This window comes from Brassica napus, chromosome C7 (genome assembly GCF_020379485.1).
Source record: "Brassica napus cultivar Da-Ae chromosome C7, Da-Ae, whole genome shotgun sequence".
In the NCBI taxonomy this organism is placed as follows: domain Eukaryota; kingdom Viridiplantae; phylum Streptophyta; class Magnoliopsida; order Brassicales; family Brassicaceae; genus Brassica; species Brassica napus.
In genome coordinates this window covers 28,049,724-28,068,545 of record NC_063450.1, presented here as the reverse complement: position 1 = coordinate 28,068,545, position 18,822 = coordinate 28,049,724, and the positions used below count along the sequence as shown (strand labels likewise).

The 18,822-nt window shown below is 36.7% G+C and overlaps 4 protein-coding genes across 4 annotated transcripts; 2 read left to right on the top strand and 2 right to left on the bottom strand.

Moving 5' to 3' along the window:
* Positions 1 to 265: 265 nt before the first annotated feature.
* LOC125590524 lies at positions 266 to 2,470 on the top strand. The gene has a single exon (XM_048764124.1). It carries the CDS (start codon positions 266 to 268, stop codon positions 2,468 to 2,470), a length of 2,205 nt encoding a protein of 734 aa, XP_048620081.1.
* A 300-nt stretch (positions 2,471 to 2,770) lies between these two features.
* On the bottom strand, positions 2,771 to 3,215 carry LOC125590523 (uncharacterized protein At4g04775-like). The gene is made up of 2 exons (XM_048764123.1): positions 3,087 to 3,215; positions 2,771 to 2,995 (listed from the first exon to the last, which is right to left on the bottom strand). Exons 1-2 carry the CDS (start codon positions 3,213 to 3,215, stop codon positions 2,771 to 2,773), a joined length of 354 nt encoding a protein of 117 aa, XP_048620080.1.
* A 576-nt stretch (positions 3,216 to 3,791) lies between these two features.
* Positions 3,792 to 6,888, bottom strand: LOC125590522. The gene is made up of 6 exons (XM_048764122.1): positions 6,040 to 6,888; positions 5,248 to 5,961; positions 5,142 to 5,153; positions 4,689 to 5,032; positions 4,540 to 4,621; positions 3,792 to 4,472 (listed from the first exon to the last, which is right to left on the bottom strand). Exons 1-6 carry the CDS (start codon positions 6,886 to 6,888, stop codon positions 3,792 to 3,794), a joined length of 2,682 nt encoding a protein of 893 aa, XP_048620079.1.
* A 3,131-nt stretch (positions 6,889 to 10,019) lies between these two features.
* LOC125590521 lies at positions 10,020 to 12,145 on the top strand. The gene is made up of 3 exons (XM_048764121.1): positions 10,020 to 11,281; positions 11,384 to 11,465; positions 12,026 to 12,145. The coding sequence occupies exons 1-3, from the start codon at positions 10,020 to 10,022 to the stop codon at positions 12,143 to 12,145; spliced, it is 1,464 nt and encodes a 487-aa protein (XP_048620078.1).
* Positions 12,146 to 18,822: the final 6,677 nt, after the last annotated feature.

Sequence of the window (18,822 nt, the reverse complement as noted above, 5' to 3'; positions counted from 1 at the left end):
GATAGAATGCAAATTCTACCTAATAAAATTACAAAATCCGAAAATCTAGCCAAAAACGGTTAGTAAATATTCAGTAAATCTTTTAAATGTTTTTAATTTCCTTTTTTAAGTTTTTTTCCTAAAATCTTGTCTTCTTCTTCAACATACCACGATTTCTGAAATTCAACGTGGAAGTTTTCTTCATCTTTTAGTTCTTCCAAACTTTTGTCATTCTAAAATTATGAAGATTAACATATATGCTTCATGTGGTTTGTGGAAATCGTCGATGAACAATGGATGGGGATTTCTTGTTGATGAAGAAAAAGGAGGCAGATTACTTACTTTGGACACAAGTTCAAACTTTGAAAACCTAAAGGCTATGGTGTGTGAAGACTTTGGAATTGATGTAAGCATGGTCAATATAGAGCTGAGTTATTTACCTTCCGATTTGATCAATAGCATCTACTCACCCCATGTTATCATCACCAGTGATCGGCAAGTTAGAAATTTTCTTACATATGTAAAGAACAAAGCTTCGACGCAGTTGTGTGTGAGTACTCAAGCCTCTAACATAGCGGAAGAAGGTACTGAGTCGCCTAACAGAGAGGAAGCACCTATGGAGTCTGATGATTCAAGTGATATGGAGTCTGACAATGCAGCTGATATGGATTCAGAAGAAGATGTTGAGGTACCTGACAGTGAAGATGACAAAAAGTGTGACAAAGAGAAGATCAATGAAGATGGTGTTCGCTTTTCTTTGGTGAATGTTGTGAAGAAGGGTCAATCTTTTAGTTCCAAAACACTTTTGAAGGCAGCATTCGAAATATGTGCAATGAAACATAATTTCGACTACGTGGTTGCCAGATCGGATAAAAAAGTGTGGTACATTCGTTACTCAGATGATGATTGCACCTGGCGTGTTCGTGCAGAGGGATTAACAGGCTCATCGTATTTTATCATCAAAAAGTATGTACCTGATCATTCATGTGCTGCATCCAATAGGAAGGGTTCTGTTAGGACAGTTTCAGCAAAAACAGTGGGTACTCTGATTATGCATAAGTATGAAACTGCTAAAGAAGGGCGGAGATCGAATGATATAATCCAGTATATGCGTATGGTACATGGAGTTGAGATATCCTATTCTTTGGCGTGGGATGCACGTGAATATGCAATCAACGTAGTGAAAGGTATTCCAGAGAAAGGTTATGAAAAAATTCCTAAATACTTGCATATGATGAAGGAAGCTAATCCAGGGTCACACACGTTTTATGAAAGGGATACAAAAGGGAGATTCAAATTCCTCTTCATCTCGTTTGGTCAGAGTGTTCGCGGTTTCTTTGCTGCAATTCGAAAAGTTATTGTGGTTGATGGGACGTTTTTAAAGAGCAAATACAAAGGAGTATTACTAGTTACTACTGTATTAGATGGAAACTCGAGTTTATATCATATTGCCTTTGGAGTTGTCGACTCAGAGAATGACCTCGCGTGGAACTGGTTTATGAGACAACTTAATGTGGTCATTGCTGACGACCATAGTTTAGCTTTTGTGTCTGATAGGAATTCCTCAATTGCTAAAGCTATTGCGAGAGTGTATCCGCAAGCTCATCATGGAATTTGCATTCACCACTTGCTGAATAATGTTGTGACATATTTCAGCGGGAAAGGTGTGGTTGGTTTGGTTGCAAAGGCTTCTAAAGCTTATCGAGCAGCTGATTTTCGTAAGGTGTTCACTGCTATTTTCGCTATTAGTCCTGAAATTGGACAGTATCTCATAGATGCCGATGTGAGGAAGTGGGCTCGTTGTCAGTTTCCAGGTTACAGATTTGATATTAGGACTACTAACCCTGCGGAGTCGATAAATGTTGCTTTGCGTACGCCTAGAGAGTTTCCAGTGATACCTTTGTTGGACAGCATTAGGGAAATGATGACTCGATGGTTTTTTAAACGTAGAACTTTAAGTTCTAAGCATTCGAAGCCACTGACCATTGCTGTGGAGAAAAAGATTGACAGAAGGATTGAGAAGGGTAAAACATTTAAGGTCTTTCCAGTTAGCGATCATAGGTTTTTAGTTCAAGGTGACACTTTCGACTGCTCGGTAGACTTGGTCAGACGCACGTGTTCTTGTGGAAAATTTGATCTGATGAAAATCCCATGCAGGCACCCCATAAAAGCAGGCTTCAGTGTTGGAATAAGACCACACACACTCACAGATGACATGTACACTACTGCCTCATGGCGCTCGGCTTATGAAGAAAGCATAAATCCTATTAGCGTCCCCGAAGATGCATGGAAAGTTCCATCTCATGTGGAGAAGTCGAAAATCCTTCCTCCAGAGAGTAGACGAGCTGCGGGTAGGAGAAAGAAACGCAGATACGAGACAGCCGAAGATAAGATCCGTTCGTCACAAGGAACTCAAGGCTCTACAGTTCGGAAATGCAGTCGATGTGGGATTGAAGGTCACAATAGGAGAACATGTGATAGAGCAATATAGGATTGTCAATTCGTTCAATACAAGTTATGTTTCAGAGACTATGTTTTTCTTTCTTCTCGTTTTATGCAAGTTATGATTCAGACACTATGTGTTTCTTTCTTCTCGTTTTATGCAAGTTATGTTTCAGTCTTTTCATGTTGAATTTTATGTTTAAGAGACTATGCGTTTTGTTCTTCTCATTTTTGGAAGTTATGTTTCAGTTTGTCCATGTCAAATGATGCAACTGGAAATCGTTTAGGTCTTAACATTAGAAAATAATAGAAGTTTTATTTTAACATGAAACAGAGAAACAAAACATTATCAATCACGTTTGGACCAGAGACATAAAACAGTGAGAATGGATCCTAAACAACCTACATCGATCGAATTCTTATGTTTCATAACTTCCTCCTCAACTGTCTTCTTCATGGAACTTCTCAGATCTTCAATTTCCTCGGCAATTCTCGTCTGATGCTCATCTATCCTCTGAATCTCATCGAACAGAGCGTCGTCTACCCACTTAAAAAGATGATTTTCTTTCTTTCTCTGTTTTGAAAACACAAAAACAAGTCAATCTCACATCTGTTTATTCGCTTATCATATAGAATAATGATAACTAAAGAAATTTCAGATTTACCTGTTTACCAATCTCACATCTGAAGAATCGTCTGTATGGGTTTTCCTCTGTTTTTGAAACATAAGTGACAATCCCCTTCCCACACCAGCATCTGGAAGGGATCCCTTCATTGTTATTCATGTTCGTCATTCTTTACTGAGAAGAAACGAGAGCTTTTCTTAAGAGAAGTAGGAGAAACCCACGATGTAATATGTAGGGTTTCTGGCCTTTTGATGGTCTTATATAAGATTTTTTTAGGGCAAACATTTCTTCTAATCGGGTTGAGTTTTAGGGTCAACTTATCTGTGTTTTGATTATTAAGATTTGTTATCATTATTAAGATATTTTTTGTGATCTATAAGGTTTGTCTGGATTAATTTGGTTTCAAATTGTTTGTCATTCTTTAGTGTCATTTAGGGAATAGATAGGGGTTGAAATGGTTTGTCTTACTATAGTGTCATATATGAAATAGAGGTTTAATTGGTTTGTTTTACTTTACTGTCATTTAGGGTTTAGATAGTAGTTGAAATCGATTTTTTAACTTTAGGGTATCTTTAGGGGTTGATTACGATTGTCATCTCATACCACTCATTTAGGGTATAGTTAGGAATTGATATTGTCACAAAAGTTTCAAATAAACTGAAAATAAAGAGTAACTACAAGAGTCAAATAAGAGAGTCAAATAACAAGCTACTTCCTTAACAAGTCATAATCGAAATAACTTCATTAAAGTTCCACAAGAGGATTTGTAATCGTCTTTGGAGGAGTGTATTGTGCCATTCTCGAAATAAGCACAGGATCATTGGCAGCTTCCCATAGGTCGTAAGCAATCTTTTGGCGCGCTTCTCGAATGTTGCTGTCATTCACCAAGGAGAAGTCCAAGCCTAGAAGATGACATTCAATGTGCTTCAAGGCATATACTCCACAATCACTGCTACTCTTGTTTAGTAAGTAGGGCATTGGGGCGTAACTGACAGTATATTGCTTGACCTTCACTTGCTGCCGATTCTTTGAAGACTGAACAGCTTTGACAATTCTAGGGATGAGAAAGGCAAATGGCTCCACTTCCTTGTTGTATTTCAATCCCTCACAGTCAAAGACCTCTATTGAACGAGAAACAAAGTTGACACACATAGAGATCCAGTGTTTACCAACATTTAGAGGCACATACATGCGTGTAACGTCAAGATCCCACATTAGTCTTGTTCGTCCGTGTGCTGGAAGTTCACCAATGCCGTACTGGTGAAGCAGTTCTGATACTTTGAATTTCTTCTTGTCCTTCCGAAACTCTTCGAAAGAGTTCTTCATTTGATTACTGAACATGCAGGTCATGAATGCTACTTTTGTTGGTTCCCATCGTCGCAAGGAAGTCCTCTCAGTGAATAAGTACATCATAGCATCAATTTCCTGAAATTTTGATAAGAGATTGTAAGTCGGTGTGCAAAAAATAAGAATGAACAAATTAAAAACTCACATTATTCAACAGCCACTCTGTAGGTCCCATGACACGTGCTGCTAACTCACTTGTGAACATAGAAGGTCCAATTTTCAGTTGCCTGCAATGCAAAATTCAGTTGTAGAAAGATTGAATTATTAAACATGAAGAAACATTATAAAACTTACATCGAAGTTGAGGACCACTTAATCAGTTTGGCCCATGAATCCTCAGGGACAAACACTAGTGAGTAATCGCTATCGTTCACCCGATCCTCATGTAAGTCGATATCTTTGAGAGTAGGTGGTCTCCAATCCGCAGGCTTAAATGAAGTCAGTGGAGTAACGCATTCAGCTGGTTCTTCGCCATTGAGTTTTTGTGATGGATCGAAACCTTTAACATATGATGATTGAGAAAGGTTTCCCATGGCATCTTGTAAGTACTCTTGGGTCTCCATTTCTACTTTGATGTTTGATGATTGTGACAAATTCTTCAAAAAATCCATCATGTCGTCTTCAGAATTTTGAACATCCTGTTAATACAACCAAGCATAACATTAATATAAGGGTTTTTCACTTCATACAAATAAAATTACAATCAAGTCAACCGTTATGCCACATAAGAAAATACAACCACATTACAGCCGTGTCAAACTACATAGCAATCAAAACAAAAGACAAAGAACAAAACATTACAAAAGATTCAAACCCGATATGGAACATTACAAAAGATTCATTTTTTTGTTACCTTTCTTACTGGCCTAGGGCTACGATGAACCGCAGGAGGAGGCAAACTCTCAGCTGCCTTGCCATTGGCTTTTCCCTTTGCTGCTGAAGGATCCGGACTCTGTGATGATTTGTCTTGGTCTTTCCCCTCTGATTGTGAAGGACCCAAAATCTCAGATGCTCTGGTTTTCCCCTCTGTATGTGAAGGACCCGTAACTTGAGACATCGTTTCCTTGAGTTTAGCCATCTCATTATGGACCTTGTCAAAACGCTCTTGAATGTCCTTTTGCACCAGCTCCTTTAAAGAGTTGAAAGAAGAGGTGAACAAACCTTCAATGAAGGTCTTCAGATCACCGGAGACACCACTGTTATGCTCAGCCGCCCGTTGACAAAGCAGTTGTTTCTTTCGAGACTCGACACCTAGATCAATAAGCTTGCGCTTGCCCCTTTTCGTAACAACAATTGGTTCCTCTGCAACAACAGTCGGTTCCTCTGCAATAACAGACGGTTCCTCTGTGACATCTTCGACTTCAACATCTTCTTCTGAATCAGAAAGCTCAACATTTCGAGGCAAAGCCTCAACTTCCCAAGCGAATTGGTTCCAGTCTTGTTTGGCATTCATCAGAGCAACAATACGACCAACTCTTTCATCCTTTTTCTCATCTTCCCTAATGAACGCAGCATCATCAACCACATCATTGTTCCCAGTATTAGATATAAAGGGAAACAGCTCTCCCTGCCAAGAACAAACAAATCAGTAAACATAAATTGTTCAAATTTTAGAATTCAATATTCATAGAAGAAAGATAGTTACCTTATCGAAGTGTGACTCTAAGCTACTGATATCTTGGTAGGATACTTTTCCACTTCCTTTCCAATTTCTACATCTCGCTTTGGTGATGTTTTTTTTAATCTTTTTACCCACCATAGTACCAATGTCTGGGACTGCCTCCATAATCCATATCTGAAACGCATATGAGAATCCATCCAACACGTAACTGTTCTTCAGATGCAAATCTTCCCTTGCTCTGAATATTAATGCAAGCAGCTCATCATACGCGCGAAGACCCCAAGGATACATCCTCAACTTCTCAAAATCCATCACCAAACGGATATATTCTTGAGGGATAGACACTTTCCAATCCTTAGCCATGATGAATCCATGTATAATACACAGATATACTAGCCTCACCCTGTCCACATAAGTCCACTCCTTACACTCTTTCAGAAGCTCATCCCTTACACTGAATAAGTTAATCTTTCTATTTTGCTTCAGCACGAGGCTCCAGAACCCCTTATCATCCTTCCAGTTAATGAAGTCTATCTCCGGTTCATCTTTGAACTTCAAACCAGTCACGGCATGAAATTCTTGCATAGAAAACCTGAGAGGCCGCTTTGCGAACAGAAACCACAACTCATGGAGCTTGGAAACCTTGAGCTGCTTGCATATGAAGCTGTGAATAATCTTCCCGGAGTAAATGAGCTTATTTTCTACGATTGCCAGAATCGGACCGAAGACCGGGTCTTTCAATACTTCTTCATACTCATCCTTGAGAACACCCTTCACCGTTTCAAGAATCGTACGTCTACAGGTGTTGTTAATCTTATCAATCTGAGTCTCAGCTCCTTCTTCAAGAATGCGTTTTGGAAACTGATAAGCCATTCCTATAAAACATGAAATCATAAACTTCAACTCGCTAGCCATTCCTTTAAGGACATACAAACACAATTCCAAAGTAAATATAACTCAATCTCACAATCAAACTATTAGACATTCAAAAATAGCACCTAACAATCACAATCAACTAGCATATGTGTTTTTCTCTACACGCATGGTCCAAACACGGCAAAGAAACAGAGCCAAATCAACTGATCACATTAACAACATGTAAAATCGATCTATTTACATGTCAAACTAATTAGCCTTTTCAAGTCTATTAGGAATTGAGAACTATAAACGTGAATCGAATCGAATTTTGTTTTAAAACGTGAATCGAACTCAACAACAAACTACAATCAACTCAAACACAAACTAAAAATCAAAACCGTAAATGTGAATCGAATTGTGTTTTCAATCAAAGCAATCTCTATCTACTACATGCAAAACCATAAAACGAACAAAATAAAGAAAAATAATAAAGGGGATTTCCAAACCCTAACCTTCAATTTTTGGGAACCGAGATGAAGCAAGAGCAAAAGAAGAACAATGTGAATCTAATCGTGACGACGATTTCAAAGGAAAGACGAAGAGAAGTGACGAGGAAGGAAGGACGAAGAGATGTGACGACGGCGGAGATAACAGAGGTTAGACGAAGAGATGTGACGATGAAAGAAGGAGGACGACGGAGAGATGGGACGACGATTTCAACCTCTCCGACAGACTTAGACGGCCAGCTCAAGACGGTGGCGACGGCGAACGAAATCGCATCTTCTTCAATTGAGAAGGAGTCAGAGACGAGGAAGGAAGGACGATACAATTGTGTTTTTTTATAAAACTTTTACTCCTTTTATAAAATTAGTTTTTTTTATGGTAACTACATGTTAAAGAAAATGACAAAATAGGGTATTCAATATTGTTTATTCTATAGGGACAAAAATTTATGATTTAATACTAAAGGGACAAATCTATAGTTGTTTTGTTCTATATTGCCAATTTTCCCAAAAATTTACCTTGCATATGTATTATATTGCCTAAATTGGAGATTGGGTTCAACTTTAAGATTAAAAATGGAAAAGGGTATTCAAATTAAATCCTGATTTTTGTAGACCATCAAAGAATCCTAAAATTTGACTATGATCATGATATTAATATTTCCCATATAACAATAAAAGAAAATGTTAAGAGTCAATTTAATCAGCTGATTCGAGTAAACAAAGTTTTCTCTATCATTTCTTAGTCAGATAATTAGTTGGTCTTCAATGGTTTTGAGCTGCAGGCCATTCTCTCTACCTGCTGCAGTAGCAGGCACGTATCGAAGGGAAAGAGGAGTCAGCATAAACTTACGCTATTTACGATCGATGTATATTTCATACTCAAATTTTCTCTACCACAACATAGTATTAAAATGTAAAACAATATACATATGAATGGGATGATATAATTCAACTACTTATGCATCAACAAAAAGGTAAGGTTGAGCTATTCATTCTCATATATGTATTTCAGGCCTTCCTATACAAAATATGGAGAAAACGAAATGGGAGAAGATTTGGTGAAAAGCATAACTCAGTTTCTACTATGATTAACTTCATAGACTAGCAGGTAAGAAACCGCATTTCCAGCATGAATACACGACATGATTCAGTATATGGAAAGGCCATAGCAACTTAGTTCTCACTAAGATAAATTTCTTAGCGTGCGAGGTTTTAATAAATTATCGCATCGTAGCAGATTTAAGAATTGGATTCGGAATAAGGATTATCTTTTTGGGAGTTTACTCGAAACTCATGTACAGTCTGGAAAACAGAAAAAGTTTATGAATGCGGTTCTTCCTGGCTGGTTGTTTGATAGTAACTACGCATTCTCGGATTTAGGAAAGATTTGGATTACTTGGCTTCCTAGTGTGAAGCTTTTTGTCCTATCCAAGTCCCTTAAGATGATCTCCTGCGAGGTCTTCTTTCCGGCTTCAACCTCCCCCGTGATTATTTGTTTCGTCTACACTTCGACAGATGATATGGATCGGAGGCTTCTCTGGTCTGAGCTCACATCCCTAGCTACTGATCACCGTGTTATGGGTAAACCTTGGGCCGTGCTTGGTGACTTTAATCAGGTTCTCAGACCCTCAGAAAACTCAGCAGCTGTTGGCCCGAATGTTGATCTCCCTACTCGTTTATTTGCGGAATCTCTTATCCTAGGGCTGGGCAAATAAACCGAACCCGATCCGATAAAAATGAATTCGAACCGATCCGAACCCGGCATAAATACCGAATGGATCTTGTTTTATGGTATTTCGGGTTATGGGTATTATCCGAACCAAACCCGAACCTAACTGGATACCCGATAGAACCCGAAACATACAAAATTTCCAAAAAGAACTCGTACCAAACATGATCTCAATTCCTAATATGTATTCAAAATATATTGAACATCTAAAATAATTATCTATTATATGAAAATTTATGGTTGAAGGTGGCGGTTGAAGGTTGAAGGTTGAAGTTTTTAGATTTTGGTTTTGTTTTCATTGAATAATGTTTTCATTTCATGAGAACTTGGTTTTCGTTTTATGCTTTCATTTATTTGGTTTTCTTTCGATCAATAACTATGTTTACCTTTCACTTGATTTTGAATGATCACATTTGATGTTCATTTCTTTTTTTCGAACCGATTTTATTTATGTTTTGGTTACAAAATAGGTACAAATCAAGTATTTTAAAACCAAAGAACCGATTTTACTTACTTTTTGGTTACAAAGTAAATATAAATCAGGTACATTTAAACCGAAGAACCGATTGGGACCCGAACCCGAAAGTACATCGGGTTGTACCGGTTCTTTGAAGATTTACTAACCCCGACCCGAACCCGATAGAACCCGAACCGGTCCCGAACCAAATTTTCATATAACCCGAATGGGGCTGATTTTGATAAACCCGAAAAACCGAAACCCGATTGGATTAAACCGAAATCCGATTGGGACCCCGAATGTCCATGCCTATCTGATCCAGTGTGCTTTAGCGGATATTACTTTCAGAGGATCTTCCAATACTTGGTGCAACAAAAGACGGCTGGAACCTATTGCAAAGAAACTCGACAGAGTCCTAGTGAATGATGATTGGCTGCTGTTATTTCCCCTATCTATGGCAGTGTTTGGCGAGCCAGCTTTCACAGACCATGCCTCAATGTCTTTGTATCTGCACTCGGGTGCTCCTAAGCAGAAAAAGCCATTCCAGTTTTTCAACTACCTGCTCAAGAATGAAAATTTCCTACCCTTAGTTGCTCATCATTGGTTTTCTTTCAGAATAAGCGGCACATCTATGTTTCGTGTCGTTAGAAAACTCAAGACTCTCAAGAAGGCCATAAGGGACATCAGCAAACAAAATTATTCTGATATTGAGAAGAGAGTAAAAGAGGCATCTGAGGCCCTTGATATTGCTCAGATTCGCACCCTAAATGACCCTACCATAGAAAATGCAGAGATGGAGTTGAACTTGCAACAAAAGTGGGTAACGCTCTCTACAGCCGAGGAATCTTTTTTCTATCAGTGTTCAAGGGTTAATTGTTTAACGGTGGGAGATAGAAACACCCCTTTTTTCCACCGTATGGCAAACGCAAGACAAGCTATCAATCACATACACTATCTTATTGATGAGGACGGTGTGCACAATGAATCTCAGGATGATATCCAGAGTCTTTGTGTCAATTACTTCTCGAACCTTTTGGGAAAGCCGGTTGATCCTCCTATGTTCATCCAGGATGATATCTCCACCCTCTTGGACTTCTCTTGTTTGACAGCTCAGCAGGCTCTACTCACCGCTCCAATCACTGCTGATGATATCCGTGATGCGTTCTTCTCTCTTCCACGAAATAAGGCGAGCGGTCCCGATGGATACTCTCTAGATTTCTTCATGAGTTGTTGGTCTGTTGTGGGTGGAGAGGTAACATCAGCTGTTGCAGAATTCTTCAACTCAGGGTGTCTCCTTAAACAACTGAATGCTACTAACCTCGTTCTTATCCCAAATATTCCTAATGCTTCAAAGACCACTGACTTCAGGCACATATCATGTTTGAATACTATCTACAAAGTGATTTCCAAGCTTTTGGCAGATCGCTTGAAAGGAATTCTAAACTTGGCGATAGGACACTCTCAGACTGCATTTATGCCTGGTCGATTACTTACTGAAAATGTTATCCTTGCTACTGAAATAGTGCATGGCTACAACTCTAACAACATGGAGCCTAGCGGGATGTTAAAAGTAGACCTACGGAAATCTTTCGACACTTTGAGAAGGGACTTTGTCATGGCACCTCTCTGTGCTATAAACGTGCCGGAAACATTTATAGGATGGATATCTTCTTGTATAACCACAACTTCACTCTCAATCTCTGTACGGACACACTGGTGGTTACTTCAGGAGTACTCAAGGACTTCGACAGGATGATCCCTTCTCACCCTATCTATTTGTGCTTGCCATGGAAATTTTCTCTGGTCTTCTTCGTTCAGGTTCAACTCAGGCTACATCCGCTATCACCTTAACACAGAGGAGCTGGGAATCACCCACCTCATATTTGCAGATGATGTTATGGTTTTTTTTTATGGCGATAGCTCCTCTCTTCATGATTAACGAGACCGTTGATGACTTCGCTGGCTGGTCGGGTCTTCAAATGAACAGAGATAAGACCGAATTGTTTTATGCAGGAGTAAGCCAAGAAGAAACCACTGCGCTTTCTGCCAATGGTTTCACGATTGGCTCTCTCTCGATACGATACCTAGGCCTCCCGTTGATGCACATAAAGCTAAAAATCTCTGAATACTCTCCCCTGATCGACAAGCTTAACAGCAGATTCAATCTCTGGGCCACTAAATCTCTCTCCTTTGCTGGTCGCTGCCTATTGATCAAAACCGTCATTACAGGAACTGTCAATTTTTGGACATCTACTTTTCTCCTTCCGCGGGGATGTATCAAAAAAATCGAATCGCTTTGCTCGCGTTTCCTCTTGTCTGGCGCAACAGATAGGCGAGCAAACGTCAAAGTATCATGGAGCACAATGTGTCTGCCCAAGGATGAAGGAGGCATTGGCCTCAAAAACTTTAAACTTTGGAATATTACACTGCTACTGCATCTTGCGTGGCTCTTATTTTCAGGTAGCAGCTCCCTCTGGGTGGCTTGGCATTGTCACCACAACTGCCCTACCTCCTATAGCTTCTGGTCACAATCAGAATCGCCGCTTATGTCCTGGAATGGCGATGCATACTTCAGCTTAGAGACTTGATATCAAGATTTCTCATCAGTGATGTGCACAATGGTTGCAACACAAGTTTCTGGTACGATAATTAGACCCCCTTAGGCCTCTAATCAATGTCTTCGGTAGGAATGGTCCCTGCAACCTAAGGATTCATATAGATGCATCTGTGGCTGACGCTTACAATGAACAAGGATGGAGGCTGCCGCATCCAAGATCAGATATGGAAGTTGCGCTTCACTCCTTTCTCACAACCTTTCCTACACCATCGCTAGACAGAGCTCCCGACATCTTTACCTGGTCAACAGAGGGACAATCACACCCAGTTTTCTCTTCTTCAAGAACATGGGAAGTGTAGAGACCTAGAGCTCCAACCCAGGCTGTTGCTAAATACATATGGTTCAGTGGAGCTACTCCTAAGAATGCTTTCCATTTATGGGTTACAAATCTTAACAGGTTACCTACAAGATGCCGTCTTGCTTCTTGGGGTTTACAGATCCAAACAGACTGCTGCATCTGCTCGACACAACAGGAAACTAGGGACACTTGATGCTCTCTTGCCCTTATGCTGGGGCCTTATGGACTGAAATTAATCGTAGGATCAGAGAACCGGTGCCACAATTCTCAAACTGGTCGCACCTGATGCAGTGGGCTTCATCGTTCACATCCTTAACCCCATCAGTCATGCGTATGATGGTGGTTCAAGCCCTTACTTACACCATCTGGCAGCAGAGGAATAATATGCTTCACAACCAGACCCTGCTCCCTCCACTGGTGGCTTTCAATGGAATTAATAGACACATCATTGACTATTTATGCGGCAAGGAAGCGGAGAAAATTCAGCTCCCTTATGGCACTTTGGCCATATGAAGTTATGACCCACTTTCTATTTTTCGGGTCTCTCCATGAGTGTTCTTGGAGTTATTCTATGCTTAGTTGATTGATATCCTGTTTTTTCTATTCTTTTTTTTGCCAGGGTATCTCTTGTTTAGGTTCATCTCTCTGTAGAAAAACATTATATCTTAAATTAAATTAACATTCTTAGCAAAAAAATAAAAATAAAAAAAATAAGATAAATTTCTTCTGTTTTTGATGTAACAATAGATTGATATGGCTCAAAAAAATTTAAATAGTTTCCGTAAAAAAAAAATTTATTGAATTAATTTAACATTCTTTTTTTCAAAAAATACAAGCCAAATACTCTTTAACAAATAAGAGCATGAGTAATATGGTATATACTCTAGGAATCTCTCAAAAAATGAAAATGTTAATATCTAATTATATAATTATTTTCTTAAAAAAATCACTACATAAATAACATGTGAAAGATAAGTTTCTCACAAAGTTATGAGAGTTTCTCAAATAAAATTACTCTACTATTTTCACTGTTTTATTTATTCTAATTGTAAAACACTATACGAAAGACCTATTGCAGTAACAAAAAAAAAGACCTATCGCTTATGCTCTAAACAGCATTAGAAGGAGATGTGTTAGGCTTCTGCTCAAATAATAGTCAACAGACAAGGGACACTCAAGCTTACTCAGAGGGTTTACGCACGAACAAAAAAGAGGGAAAGGAAACACTGCACTTAGGTTCATGATTATTGAAAGGTTTTTAGGTTAAAGTTTTTAGCGGAATATAAGAACCCATCTCTTAATTTTTAACTAAAAAAACTAAGAATATTCTCTTAAAACTCTTATTTAAGAACCGATTCTTAGTTTTTTTAATTAAAAAGAATCAGGTTCTTATATTCTGCTAAGAACCCCACCTTAAAAATCTTCCGATAATCATATTCTTAGCTGTCTGTACCTACGGAACGTCTCCGTCACTCCGCTTTTTTTTTGTTCTATTTTAAATAGAATTTTCATTTTTCCTTAAATTATTATGTATTATCGCCTTAGTATTCTTCTAATTTGTTTTCATTATGAGTCGGTGATTAGCTATATCATAAGCAGAGGGGATGAACCTAATTAAAAGTTTTAGTCTTCCTCTTATCTCACAAGCTAGGAAATAACTAATCATAGCTTTCACGGACTATATGACATTGATTATTGTCAATTAGGAATAACATTGAGCTCTGTAAACTCTGTTTCTCTCCTGCAAACTTATTTCTCCTTTTCTTTTTCTGTTTCTTCTTTGCGTAAGTTTCTTTTTTTTGTGTAATCTTGTAATGATGTAATAATAAGTTGCTAAGCAACAATGATAAATGGTATGAAATCTAACATGATTACCAAACACATAACATTGAGTTCGGTATCTTACCCTGTAAAATATAAGAAAATAGATAAAATGTTTGTAAAATTATAACCTAACACAGAATTACGTAACCAGAAAAAATGACTTTGAGTTGACAGTTTGCAGCTGTGTACGTACTTCATCAAACCTTAATTGTCTTCTTAATAGTATACGATTATAGCGTGAATAAAGGAGAAATCCTTAATTATCACTAATTAAGTGGTCGTATGTGTCATAGGTGGCACATGCCATGTTTACGTTTAGTGAAAGGCATTAAGAGACATACTTATCACTAAGACATTGATCAGGATTATGCTTTGTATTTAGGCAAACACCTTTTCGGCGTTTTCTGACAGTTTCTAAGGCTTCGACACGTATTTATCTCCTCCCCTAATTGCTTGTTTAAAAGATATGAAACTTATTTTTGTTATTTTATAACTTTTTGTAACACTAGATTTTATTACATCACGGGACGTAGAATGGAAACAAAACAGGCCAAAAGTTAAAAAGGGACAATTTATACAAACAACGATATGTTCTTTTTTGTTTTGTTTAAATTTGGGACAATGATATGTTCTTTTGTAGATAAATTATTTTACGTATTATTATGTTCTTAGAGAAAAGCCTTTTTAATATATACATTCATAACTAGAAAATTATTTCCATACTTAGTCATAATTTAAAGAATCAGTCATATAACATACGTAATTATTGTATTTAATCATCTGTTGTAGACTACCAGCTAATGAAAATGTTAAGATATATACTCTTCTGTTAACGATAATGTTTAGCTAACTTTTAAAGTCGTAACACTAATGAAAAATGAGTCGAGAAGAATAACCCGAATTTCTGATGTAAATAAGTAGATTGATCCTCTGGGTTCAAGCAAATATAATTATTTAAATATTTATTAATGTAATGATTTAGTTAATGATCGTAATGCACTGTCCAACATGTTTGATATAACTTAAACTCTTTCTGATCTTAAGATTGGTCTCACTTGATTTTTTTTTTTTTTTTACACTAGATTTAAGAATGGAAAGAAAACAAGCCGAAAGGTTAAACATAAAAATTAAAAAACAGAGAATAACAACCTTGATTCGCAATTATACAAATAAAGATTTATAGAATTGATTATAGGGGTGGAGGATTTAAATAGGCACTGACGTATGTGATTTTTATAATTAATCAACAACATTTAGTAAATGGAGTTAGCTAAGACAAAATAGAATAAAATAAAAAATTGACAATCCAGTTGTGTGCAAGAAAAATAACAATTTAATCAACGATAGCATTATTTGTTTCATCATCCAAACTAGGCCTGAACATTTTAACTTGGACCCGAAAACTCGAATCGAAATCGATCCGAAAATACCAGACCTCAAACCGTAATGAAAATTTACAAGTACCTTTTATGTCCAAATTTCTTTTATCTAAAAAACACCAGAACCGAAAGGAACCGACCCAAATAGACCCGGACCAAAAAAAACGATCCGAATAGATCCGATCCGATAAGAATCGATTTGTACCCGACTTAAAAACATGTATATCCAAAACTATGATTTTTGTATTCTATTTTATATTTATTATTTTATGATTTAATTGAAATATCTTTTGTTAACAATATTTGTTTTATTTTGTAACATTTTTAAGTAATATGAAACTTTAAAATGTTAGTTTAAGTTAAGTTATTTTGTAAAATTTTAGATATATATGACAAATATCGACTAAATTTGATGGAATTTGGGTATGTCATGTTCTTTTCAGATCCTAAATACCCGAACCCAAACCGAACCCGATATGGACTCAAAAAGTATGGATATTTTATAGGTATTTTAATTATAGATCCGAACCGATCTGGACCCGAGAAATACCGACCCGAATCCGAACATGAAATTTATGAGTACCTATTGGATCCAAATATTTAAGGCCTGAAGCCGAACCCGACTCGAAGACCGAACGTCCGGACCTAATCCAAACTGTGTAATAAATACCTGATTTTGTGGGCGATACTAGTTTTCTTAAAATGAATTAATTAGTTAAATAAACTTTCTTGTTTAAACATTTTTTTGTCAACTTCTTGTTTAAACATTACTCTATATATTTCAGCGGTGAAACAAAATTAGCAAAACTTAAATGTATATACGTAAACAAAAATATAGACCAAACTTAAATTTTGAGCGGACGTAACATACTCGTCTATACTCTATAAGTACAGTTGAAATAAAAAAAATTACAAAAATGTGAAAAATAGAACCAAGTTTCATCTGGGAAATGGTTAGTGGTTTTGATTGAGTCGTGAAGTACGTAAATGGGAAGCCAGTTCATAGACCAGCTCATCAAAATTTAGTCTACGAAAAGTGAAAAACAATAAAAATTTCAAAAGGCCTCATTTGAATATGATTCGAATAATTAATTAATAATTAGGTTTTCCATTATCCATAAACTTTGAATATTTTGAATGATTGAAAAATATATTAAATAATTTGTAATCACCTGGTCAATTTCTTTTCACAAGAACCGGATTTTTTAATGGAATAAGATTGAGTAGAATGTTAAAAGAATGAGCAATAAAGGATTTATCTTATAAATTTTCTCTACCCAACATGTGTAAACAATTTATCCAACAAAATAAAATAGGAGTTCTAAAAAATATCAAACGATACATAAGAGATAATGATTTTTTTTTTTTTGTAACACAGAGATAATGATTTTTTCATTTGTTAGAAAATTCCGTTAAAATGTAGAAAATATCAGTCATTTTATTAACTCTCCAATAGAAGAATATATATATATATATATATATATATAACGTATAATACATGTATGACACGAAACTATACATATATATATTAAAAAACAGTGCCGTTTGTGGCCGGCGGCGGACAGTTAAATATACAACTCATTGATTTGGTTATACAGCTACTTGCTTTTTTTTTTTTTGTAACACATACAGCTACTTGCTAATATGAATTTGGCAAAGCAAAAAAAAAAAAAAAAAGGACCAGACTTAATGTAAAAATGGGCTAACCAGTAGAAGTAGATTATTATTGTGATAATAATCTAAGACAGGTCATGGCACGAATCAGGATGCATTGCGGGTTGACTAGCGGGTTTTAACTTTCAGCTCACTTTGATGATCAACGTCTTACTTAATCAAAATGTACTTTCAAGCTTCAGAAAAAAGCTTCAGATGCTAATAACCACGATGAAAAAAGTGATGAGTTCCAAGAAATGAGAAACAGATCATGAATGCCCATAAGAAGCATAGTACGTAGACCTCTTTCCATATTTATCTAGTTGCAAGCTCTGCCCTCCATTATACACTTTTCATAATAATATAGCATTGCTATTATTTGAAAACAGTTATTTGTGTTTGTTAGTAAGCTAGAAAATATATGATTGGGTCTAATATGATTGGAATTCAGGAATTGAATGACACCAATATTTCATGAGATAACAAGCAGTTACTCGTTCCGTTCGTAAATATAAGATGTTTAGATAAAAACACGCATATTAAAAAAACATTTGTTTATCTAGAAAGTATTATTAAAATTATAAATTAATGTTATTCAACCAATTACAAAATAGATTATCAAATATTATTGTTTACACAGTTTTTAATAAAATAAAAAGTTACTTAGAAATATAAAAACATATTATATATTGCAACTTCAAATTATTTAAAACATCTTACATTTAGGATTAGTAACGGAGAGAGTATGTAGTTGTACCCACATCGTAGGGTCTACGTTACCCGTTTAATGAATTTTTAAGCCATTTTTTCTCTGCACCAACGCTTATGAACTCACCAGTTTATTATTTGAGTTGCAAACCGTTTTTGTATCATTATTAGTTTTTGTTTAATTCTTAAATTCTCTCAAATGTCATGTAAAATGTCTTCTTGACATATTTACGAACTCGTCAATTTCTCCTTATGGCTTGCTGCTCTTTTTTTTTTGTCTAAGCTAGTTCTCTTTATCTCAAGATGGTATAACTGTAACAAATGTCTTCTTGACATATTTACGAACTCGTCAATTTCTCCTATGGCTTGCTGCTCTGTTTTTTTTTGTCTAAGCTAGTTCTCTTTATCTCAAGATGGTATAACTGTAACAAATAGGTTTATGGAGGATCTGCAGGATGTCACTTTGCAATATTTGAGTTGTGCTGATCCTTGTGAAGCACAAGTCAGACAACATAGAGTTCTCCAAAGAGATGCCCATGGTCAGATGGAAGAGACCGCGACAAGAATCATATCAAGCGCACCTATTCTAGCAGGCGTAGAGTCCTCCCTTCTTGTTGACACAGTGGAACAGAGGATTATGATCTCCTCCCCCCCCCTAAGGAAAATACGACAAAGGATGGGCCTCAAGAAGAATGTAATGAAGATGAAACAATACAAAACGAGGAATCTGATAGCAATGTGCATCCACGAAGAAGGAGGAGGGAACATACCAGAACTC